Source organism: Cryptomeria japonica, chromosome 3, assembly GCF_030272615.1.
Source record: "Cryptomeria japonica chromosome 3, Sugi_1.0, whole genome shotgun sequence".
NCBI lineage: Eukaryota > Viridiplantae > Streptophyta > Pinopsida > Cupressales > Cupressaceae > Cryptomeria > Cryptomeria japonica.
This window is the reverse complement of record NC_081407.1, coordinates 8970378-8981700: the sequence shown is the minus strand read 5'-3', so window position 1 is coordinate 8981700 and position 11323 is coordinate 8970378. Positions and strand designations below refer to the sequence as shown.

The 11323-nt window shown below is 32.7% G+C and overlaps 1 protein-coding gene across 1 annotated transcript; it reads right to left on the bottom strand.

Moving 5' to 3' along the window:
- Positions 1–4147: 4147 nt before the first annotated feature.
- Positions 4148–7581, bottom strand: LOC131065620 (uncharacterized). Its single transcript, XM_058000182.1, has 2 exons — positions 7527–7581; positions 4148–4572 (listed from the first exon to the last, which is right to left on the bottom strand). Exons 1-2 carry the CDS (start codon positions 7579–7581, stop codon positions 4148–4150), a joined length of 480 nt encoding a protein of 159 aa, XP_057856165.1.
- Positions 7582–11323: the final 3742 nt, after the last annotated feature.

Here is an 11323-nt window from a genome sequence, read left to right as displayed (position 1 = left end):
TTGAGACAAGAGATTAGGACAAATAGCAGATGTCCAACCAAGCTTGCCAAATAGACAATACCAACAATTTGATGCAAAAGGACAATGCAAAAACACATAATCCAAAGATTCCATGAAGAAGCCACAAAACACACAAGGAAACACAACTATAATCCCAAGTCTATCTAATCTCATCCCAGTAAGGACTCTATCTTGTACTGCCAACCACACAAAAGAACCAGCTTTAGGAAGACATGCCGAATGCCAAAAGAGCTGAGAAGGCCAAGAGGAAGAAGAAGAGGGATGAGACAAAGACTTATAGCCATCCTTTACTGTATAAGAACCTGACACATTCTTAGTCCAGATCAAATCATCCTCCATGTCTTGAAATACAAGCACTCTCTTCTTAAGTTCTTGTACATAAGCATCCTTAAGTTCTTGATATAACAACACAAAATCTATGGATTTCCAATGAAACATAGGATAGGGACCCGAAACATCAACATAAGAGTAATCATCAACAAACACGCCCCAATGACCTTTGAGGATATCTAATAAAGGAGACCAATCTTGAATACTAGTCATAACAACATGTCCGTTCCAAACTTCATCCCAAAATCTAGCCTTTCTCCCATTATGAATTACCCAAGAAAGGTGGGTAAGAATAACCGATCTACAACTAGTAATAAAATTCCAAAAAATTGACCCTTTTGGAAGAGTTGAAGCTGTGAATAACTGCTCTCTAGGAGCCCCTCTCAAATATTTGGCAAACATGAGAGAAGCCCATTTACTTGAGGGATCCTTATAGAGCTTCCAGACTAACTTCGCCCCCAAAGCTCTATTATGTATTACTAAATCTCTGATACCCGATCCCCCTAAATCCTTAGGAAGACAAACCTTATCCCAGGCCAAGAGAGGAATCTTCTCCTTACCTCCAATATTATCATTCCAAAGGAAAGATCTTAAAGACGACTTAAGCTCATGAACAACCTTGTGGGGTGTTTTCAAAACAGATATCAAATAAATGGGAATAACATTAAGCACTGATTTGATCAAAAGAATCTTACCAGCTATAGTGAGCCATTTATGGTTCCATGAAGAAATTTTGGAAGACGCCACATGAACCACTTTGTCCCAAAACATTGTCTTATCTGAACCAACAAAAAAGGGAATGCCTAGATACTTACAAGGAAAAGATCCCACCACAAATCCCCAAAATTGAGTCAACCTATTCTGAACTAAAGGGGAAACATTCATAATTTTTTTTAAAGATTTGGAGCTATTAACTTTCTGACCAGAAAAAGCAGAATATTCTGCAATAATTTTCTTGATGACTTTAGACTCTGCCAATGAAGCAGAACCAAATAGGAGAGTATCATCTGCAAATAGACAATGAGATTGGGATACCAGATAACCATCAATCTTAATTCCCTTCCAAATACCCGATGATCTAGCTTCATGAATAGCCCGACTAAAAGACTCAACTAAAAGAATAAACAGAAAAGGGGACAATGGATCCCCTTGCCTAATACCTCGAGAAGAAGTAAAAAAACCAGAAGGGGATCCATTTAGTAAAACTGAAAAATCGAGAAGAAGAGATGCAGGAAAAAACCCACTTAATCCAACCATGAGAAAAACCAAATTGTCTCAGAATAGAGACTAATGAGTGCCAGTCCACTCGATCATAAGCTTTGAGCATGTCAAGTTTAAGAATCATAGCCAGAGTCTTCTGAAAAGAGATGGAGTGCAGGACCTCATGTGCAACAATAGCACCCTCTGAAGTTTCTCTCCCAGGTACAAAACCACCCTGCTCAACAGAAATAATCTCAGAAATGAGTTTAGCCAGCCTAACTGAAATTGCCTTAGTGATGATCTTGTACAAGGTGTTACATAGTGCAATTGGACGGAAATCATAAAAAAATTTAGGATTATCCACCTTAGGGATAATAGCAATAAGAGTTGTATTAAGCTCTTTTAAAATGGATCTATTATGCCTAGATTCCTCAATAGCTAGAATGACATCATTCCCCACAAAATCTCAACATTTTTTGAAAAAACAAAGCAGTGAACCCATCAAGCCCCAGAGCCTTCTTCGGGGACATGGAAAAGACCACCTCTCTTAACTCAAGACTGGTAAAAGGAGCCATACACATCTTATTATCTTCTTCCTTAATGAGAGGAGGAATAGAATCAACAATATTACTATTCAAATCCACTATATCAGCAGTAAGCAAAGACTTAAAAAATCTAACAGCCTCAAAGGCAATTTCACCTTCATCAAACATGCAATTCCCATTAGAATCATGAATGCAAGATACCCTATCATGCTGCCTCTTTAATTTGGTTGAGGAATGAAAAAACTTAGTATCCCTATCACCTTTTGTCAACCACAAATCCCTAGACTTTTGTCTCTAATAAGATTCCTCACGAGCCAAAACCTCCTCAAGCTGAGCTTTCAAATATTTAAGCCTATTAAAGGACAAAGAATACATACCATGATTTAAGATAAGCTCATTAACCTTTTCAATTTCAACCTGTATCCTAGCCTTCTCTCAAAAAATATTCTTAAAATGAAGAGAATTCCATTATCTAATCCTTCCTTTAATATAAACCATCTTTTTAACAATCTGATACATCTTAGACCCATTCACATAAGGGGTAGACATCCACCAATCTTTCAATAGGGGCAAAAAAGATTGATCCCTGAGCCACATCGGTTCAAACTTAAAAGGAAGCTTCCAAGGAGCCCTATCCTCAAGAATAGAGAATAGAATAGGAAAATGGTCCGAACCAGTATAAGGGAGAACTGCAGAAAAGAATTCCCAATCAGTACCAAACCAATTTTCAGATACCAAAAGTACATGAATATTCTTCATAATACACATAAAAAAATGAAAAAAAGTACATTGTTTTAAATATATAATATAATAAAAAAATAGTATAATAACATATTATAAATAATAATTTTTATTTAGAGGGATTGAAAGCGTCCCTACATAAAATCCACTCTTTCCTCAAGGATAATGATAAGAATGAATATGATATAATAATAATAATAATAATAATAATAATAATAATGGAGTATTAATATTTTTATTTTATGTTCGTTCTCATCCTTATCTTCTTTAGGATAAGAACAAATATAAAATACAAATACAATGATATGATAATATGACAATAATGTACACTTGTTAATAGATTTTTTTTTTGTCAAGAATTTAATAGAAATATAAAAATCTAATAATATAATAATAATAATTTGATATTTTAATAAAAATATAAAAATATAATAATAAGAATATATTAAGCATAATAATATACTCACATCTTAATAATAATTTAATATTAATTACAATATTGAATATAATAAAAAATAATATTAATTACAATATTGAATATAATAAAAAATAATATTAATTACAATCTAATAATATAATAATTCTTTAGAATATCACCTATATTCTTCTAAAATAGGTATGCTAGTTAAAGTTAATATTTCTTTTTAAGGGATATTTATAATAATATTATAATTTGTTTGTGTAGAGTTATTTCATTTTCAATATGTTTATTTTTTATTTTCAACAATATTTACATGTCTTTAATGTTGTCATTTGTTAATTAAGTAAAATAGTATCTTTGTAAAATTTATTTTCACTTATTTATTTACCTCTACACAACAAATGTTATAATGAAACTAAATGTGAAAACTTGAATTGTCATATCTTTAAAACATAGATTGTTCTACAAAAGTATACAAGATCCCATAACAAAGCTTGTGAGAGCTATATTATAGATTCAATCTGATTTATAAGACAAACATATCCACCAATTAACTCAATAGTCAAGGTGGTGTAAGAATGTAATAAAGTGTCATGGCCCACTAATCTTTATTCCCACCTAAATTGTTTAAAAAGGCAATACGGAACAAGATTAACTAAAGAATAACGTATGGGAATGGCTTTTTATATTGTCTGTCTTATGTAACTTCCAGAAGATCACGTTTTTTAAGCTAATCAACCACTCTTAATTTTTCTACCAGTCAAATACAACGTGAATGCACATAGTGCAGCTCTCTATAAATACCAACACAAAGAGAAGCACCCAGATTATTCTGCATTGGAATATTACAATTTGTGCTAGCAGATAGAGTGAAGAAAACAGGAGTGTTTCAAGTTGTTATAATGTTTCCAGGAGGACCGCCTCCACCACCAGGTCCAGGAGGACCACTACCACCAGGTCCAGGAGGGCCACTGCCACCACCAGGCCCTGGAGGACCACCGCCGCCACCACCAGGTCCAGTAGGGCCGCCACCACCACCAGATCCAATAGGACCTCCACCACCACCAGGTCCAGGAGGACCACTACCACCAGGCCCTGGAGGACCTCCACCACCACCAGGCCCTGGAGGACCACCGCCGCCACCACCAGGTCCAGTAGGGCCGCCACCACCACCAGATCCAATAGGACCTCCACCACCACCTGGTCCTGGAGGACCACCGCCACCGTCAGGGCCAGGAGGCCCTCCTCCACCACCAGGTCCAGGAGGGCCGCCGCCTCCACCAGGTCCAGGAGGGCCACCTCCACCAAGAGGCCCTGGATGGTAGGGTACAAGTTATCTACCTTGAGCTTGTGGTTATCTATGTAATATCTGCAATTTACAAGTTATTTACTGCAGTTGCATCTATGTGGAGGACTAAGTGCATAGTTGTTTAGGCATATACCCAAAAAAAAAAACTACTATCAGATTTGTTATATATTTGGAGTTATAGTTGTACATCATAATAATGTTGAACTATAGTGTTCATCTTGACTGCGAATATATGTATGGTTCTTTATTTGTGAAAAGATGGGTGAAGTTTATATATACAGACTTTGGATAACTTGCTGTGTAATATCTTTTGAAATGTTGCATTTTTGACGAGCAATATATGTTTAGATCTAGGGAAATTGTTACATGCTTGTTTAATCCTTTTCTCAAACATGTCTTTGAATTTAACTTATTATTTTTTACGGTTTATCCCTTCTTTTTGGGAATTTTGAGGAGAGAATTGAACCGTTTTTACAGAAAATAACATCAAATAGTATGATGGTGAGTTCAAGAGTATTGGTAATCTTGGTGGAATAAAATAACAATCTGCCGGACAACCAAAAATGGTAGATTCTTGTTCAGTAGATTTTAGAAAAAGGAAAAAAATATATTAAATAGTTATTAAAGAGTTTTATAATTTGAATGTTGAATTTTTATCAGAGTTTTCTGATGTGCTAGAAAATTCTTTGTAATTTGAAGATCTATGTAACCATTTTTTTCATATATTGAATGAGTTATTGTATACAAGATTGTTTTTTGAAGCATTCAATTGCATCTACTTCTATACACCATCAATTCTGTCAAGGAGAATCTCAGAATTGTCTTAAGATTTCCCGTTTGAGTCCAAATCAGCATTTGGTTTCAATTAATTGACCTCACTTCAAATATTGCTAATTAAAAGATGGTTAAAACAAAATTTATTCTTCATTGCATTGATAGTTTGTTAAAATTTCTCACCACAAAATTTTGTTGTATGCTTTGAGTACTGTGTGTAATATTTTTAACTATTAACTCTCAAGATTAGTATTGTATGAGATTCCAAACTGTAGAGTGTGTGTTTGATGGTAGTTGAGGAGGAAAGAAGAATTGTTTTAGCATAGAAGATTGTTCAATTAGGGGAAAGGACCCAATAGTTGAGCATGTACCAATTGTTGTGAGGGTTGTTGATACCTTTTGTTCCAAAAATTGAACAAATAAAATCTATTGTTTGAAACAAAAAATATCAATTTTTGTTAGGAAATGTACCAATAGTTGTTAAGAAATGTACTAATATTGTAAAAAGTAACCAATCAAGTGATGCCATGTCAGCTGCACAACTATTGGGGTCTCTTTTGCACGCCTATTGGTCTCACTTTTTTGGGGGGCTGTTTTGGATACCTTGGCAAAAAGCGTGCTGATGTGGCATCATATTTGATGATGTGGCTCTGAAACCTTAGTTATAAGTAGAGGACTTGCCAAATAAGCTACTGTAAAAAAATCGGAGTGATTTGAAATTTTCAAGTAGGATTTTGAGAAGCGTGAAGTTAGGGTGCACAACTACTGGGTCCTTTCCCCTAATAAGAAGCATAATTATACATAAGTAGATTGCATGTTTTTTTAAAGCAAAATGAAAGTTTTCTTCAATTAGAAGTAATTAATACACTTAAAAAAATTTAGATGATATGCTGATTGTGGAAAATAAATGTGAAAAAGTTTAATGATATTTACTAGAATTAACTTTAGATAAATATGGAGAAGAAAAAAGAATTGCACTTATTATTATATTATTTTATTTATACTAAAATAAGATGTTAAATATTTATGTAGGAAAAAAAGGAGGACATTCTTAAAATACTCAATCTAAACTACTCTAGATTTACTCATTAACCTAAATCTAATCTATTACTTACAACACTTACAATATTGCTTTATGTGCAATCTTTTATGAAACAAAAAGTTCTAAACACACATAACTAGATCCCCAAATATATGACTATTAATTATACATTTCACTTAACTCTCCCACTTAGCCATATATTTCTCAATCACACTGTAGTGCTTGAATCTTTCCTTCCAAACCTCAAAATTCTCTCTTTCTAGTGGTTGTCTATAACACTTCAACACTATTAAAGTTGATTTCTTGCTACAATATCATAGTAGCCTATAATATTCAACTATTCTTCCGATCTCTCATTCAATATAACTCCATTCTTGCAAATTTCATTATTTGTTATTCCCAAGACCTCTTTTGGCACTACAATACAAAACTTGTAGAGGTTGTCATCTCTACTTCCTTTAGTACTAGTCACTCCATATTTATAATTTAAACACATAAGTTTTTTGCAAGGTGTGTGCCCTTGGTCTCCTTGTTTTGTGCAACGTAGCGCTTAGGTTTGGGACTTGGCTTAACCGCGTGGATTTATTAAATCTCATTGTTGTATCGGGCATTAATATGTCGATCTTTTGGTGCAAAGACAACTGTGTTTCTAACAAGTGGTATTAGGGCTTAGGTCACATATTCAAACCCCTCGCTTGTGTTGGGGAGGATTGTTGCAAGGTGTGTGACTTTGGCCTTCTTGTGTTGTGCAACACAATGCTTGGGTTTGCGACATGGCTTAACCGCTTCCTGTGGATTCATTAAATCTCATGGTTTTATTGGGCATTAATAGGTCGATCTTTTGGTGTGACGACAACTATGTTTCTAACAACCTTCTTGTCAAATTGTACTAGAATATCTTTGCAAATAATCTTACAAACCACTAAAAGGATTTTTTCCAAAGTAGGGACATACCATACATCTTTGATTTTCTTGTATGCACCATTGTGCATCTTTAATGAGATATTGCCAACTCCACTCATCTCATGCTTATTGTCATCTCCAAGAGTGATAATTTTTCCTTTGAGTGCTTATTCAAATATGATGTAGACCAACCTCTCTCAAGTGTCATTTATTGAATTTCTCTTGAGTCTATGTACTCACAATTTGAAACACCATATTTTGAAGATGTAGTGGCCATAAACATATTCTCTGTCATTGGTCAAAACCACATTAGCTTCAAATTCCCTCATTTTCTTTTTCTCATCTACCCATGTACCAACCATAATTGTGCATTATTTCATAAAATACCTCAAGGAGCCCCATAATAAAAGCACTTGGGTTGAAGTTTGTTTTGACTCTTCTTCTTTCACCTTTCCGTTATCTACTAAAAAAATAGAGTTGTAAGAGTTTCATCAATTAAACTTGCATCTTTCTAATTCATTCATGAAGTAATGCTACAACTACTTTCTAGTATAGGTTAAATTATTTTGAGTGGTCAAAGGTACAACCGATCTACAATGCATTTTAGGAAAACTCCCAAGAAGATTCATAATAAAATCTTATTTTTAAATGACTAATCCAAATGTTGCAAGTTGAAATTTGAGTGACTTAAGGTACTTTATGTGGTTTGATATTTTTGTGATTCATAGTTTTGTAACCAAAAAGACTTTTATGTAAATATAGCCTTGTACATACATCATTTGATCCATATAACATTGTAAGCAAATAAATTGGAAAACAAGAAAATATTAGATTTAAAAACCCGATTTAAAAAAAAATCAATTCTCTATTTTACATATCTCATCACAAACCATAAAAGAAAGGTGTTGCTTCATTGTTGGGATGTGGATACAATCTCAATAACACAACCCTCTTCAAATGATGGCTGTCTATTTTGATAGAATCGGCTTGCATAAAAAGTGAGATATGAAATGATGAAGGACTAAATCTATTTATAGTTTTCCATGTGAAAAACTAACTAGAAGTTGAGGAAAAGAATGGCGACCTAAGTTAATTGAAAAATCAATGGAGTCAACTGAACTAAAAATTAGAAATTTGCCATTTCAATATGAGAAGAAGTTTAAAATAAAAATTAAAAATTAAAATGATGAATAATTGCAAGGAAGAAGTTTCTAAATGGAAGAAGGGTTAATTTGTGAGATATAATTATAAATTATCTAATTAATTTAATATATTTATTGATGAGAAAGTTTATAATTCGAACAATGAGTTAGTTGATGCAATGGAAATGATTTTTTTATTTGAAAGTGGACAATTCATTCTCATTTAATTAAATAAATAAAATAACATTTAATTAAATAGACAAATGGGAATTATTAAATGATTATCAACAATGATATGATAAATAGATAATTGATTAATAAATAATAATGTTAAATTAATGGTGATTAATAAATGATTAATTAATGCTATGGTAAATGGATATAATTGATAGGTGAATTAGTTTTTGTATCCATAAATTTATCATTTGATATCAAGACTCCTTGTTCATTTATGACTCACTAAGTTAGAAAATCACACTATCATTGAAACTTATAAGCATATAGGAACGCGATCTACCTTTCTTTTCTTCCCACTTACTAAAAAATAATACATTTTGGGTAGGCTTAGTCTATAAGCCCCTTGAACTATTTTTGTAAAAACGATCCATAGGATTCAACAATTTTTTTCAAATTAGAAATAGTAGATACAAAAACCATTTTTAGTTAGTAGCATAAATCTAAATGCGTCCTTATTCAATTTATATCACAACACACAATGATCATCACTTAAGAGTACTTGGAGATGAATAAGAGGTTGACTGGTCATGCATAATAAAATTATATGCTCAAGAACTCTTGGTTACTCCACTCAAGGGTGTCACAAAACCAACCACATGGACCACTACCTTGTCCACCCCAACCAAGTGGATCTAGTAATATATGTTGGAGAATAATCTCGAAGTAATGGTTTAAGGTAAGGGGCATAGGTGAGGAGTGTAATCTAGGTTCTCCAAGGAGATGATTGGGATGAGAATTTTGATGCATCACATACTACACCAGAGACCCATCCTCATCCCAATAGGGTCAAGCATGCCATTAGAAAACTAAGAAGAGAAATACAATGCATTCTATACTACATTAAAGGTCCATCCTCAATAAAAAAATGGTCATGTGGGAAAAAAGGAGATTTCCACAAGTGACCTTAAACTATCTAAGATGGTGGATTCTAATCTCTATCACCCTTAGGTCATCAATGATAAGTCAATCCACCCAAGAAGGGAGTAGTAATTGACATTCATCACCACATGGACTTGGTAATATTGTCGACTAACCCTTCAAAATATAAGTATAACCTAACATCAATCACTTCCATGCTGAGTTGGTGAGAGCTAGCTAACCCCATTAATAAAATAATTATCTTAGAATCTTCATTACATTGGGGGTCCATCCTCATCCCAATAGGGTCAAGCATGCTATTAGAAAAATAAGATGAGAAATATGGTGCATCCCATACTACATCAGAGGTCCACTGTCATTACAAAAATGGCCATGTGGGAAAAAAGTAGATGCCCACAAGTGATGAATCTATCCAAAATGGTGGATTCCAATCTCCACCACCTTTAGGCCATCAATGATAGGTCTATTCACCCAAGAAAAGGGTCAAGTTCTATCTTCTTTAGAGGTTTTGGGTATGGATTGAAAAAGCCATACTTTTAGATGATTTTCTTTTGAAGTGATATATAAGGAATACCAAAAATAGGTTTTAAAAGTTGTGGGAAGTGGGATTCAAAGGCCAAAATGTAAACCAAGCAAGAATAAATTCCAAAGAGAAAGTAGGAAAAAATCCTCTATTGCTTAGTGTCTAATCAAGCTTTTATGTGACCAAAAACCTCTGTAGCGTGACCCTTAAGGATCAAGAAAAACTTTTACTTGATTAGTAAGATGAATTTAGGAAAATATCAACAACAAAATTAGGTATTGTCAAACCCACACTTGTAGGCTTAAAGATATGCTCTAGTGGGGTCTAATTTACATAGGATTGAATCCGCATCCACCAAATCAAACCAATGCCTAGGTTTCTAAACCCGACTAACACCAAATGTACTATGGAATGAACACCTATTCATATTACTTCTATTTTTTAGAGGATCCTTCTATGACATGAAAGGGAACTTCATCACTACTAATACTTCATCACAAGCAATACTTGTATATAGGGAAGAGAACACATTTTTAAGAATTGCATGCAATATTAATTGTTGTATCTATCTAGAAAAAGGAGACTTCAATTGTTCATACTTTTTTTTAGAGGCTTGACAAAATAGTTAAGGAACAACTTAATATATGTATTTTCTTTTTAATTATTAAAAAACAAGGTAGATAGGAAATTGCCTCTTTAAGGGGTTTTTGGGGCAATATTGTTAAATTTTTTTGTTAAGTTATTCAATTTCTAACATTTAATTTTTTATTTTCAACAACATTAATCCCTCTTTAAAGTTGTCATTTGTCAATCAGGTAAAACAATTATAAATGAGTTTTGATTCACTAAATCTAATTGCAATGTGAAGGTTTATGACTCAATATCTTTATAAAATTTATTTTAACATATTTGTTTATCTATACATTAACAAATGGTTCAAAAATTGTTTAATTAAGTTTTAAAAAAACTTATGTAGAATTACAAAATAATCTCTGTAATTTGAATTAATTTTTTTAATTGTCACTTCGATAAAAGATTATGACACACATAATCTAAAAATATTATATATTATTAAAAAAAAAATAATTTAAAAATACACTAAAATATGTAAAACCTAAAAAAAACAATAAATCAAACATTCTTAAGTATGCTACTCATAAAATCATTTAATTTTTTTTTTTAAAATTCTTTTAAAAATGATACAAACTAATTGATTAATTGAACTTCAATGATAGTATTGCCTAAGACAAGTAATA

Bases quoted from the DNA above. Each gene is read 5' to 3' on its own strand.
- LOC131065620 (XM_058000182.1), bottom strand. From the start codon at position 7,581: ATGACAGAGAATATGTTTATGGCCACTACATCTTCAAAATATGGTGTT. The intron at 4,573-7,526 runs GTGAGTACATAG...CCTACCATCCAG, and splicing joins AAAATATGGTGTTTCAAATT to GGCCTCTTGGTGGAGGTGGC.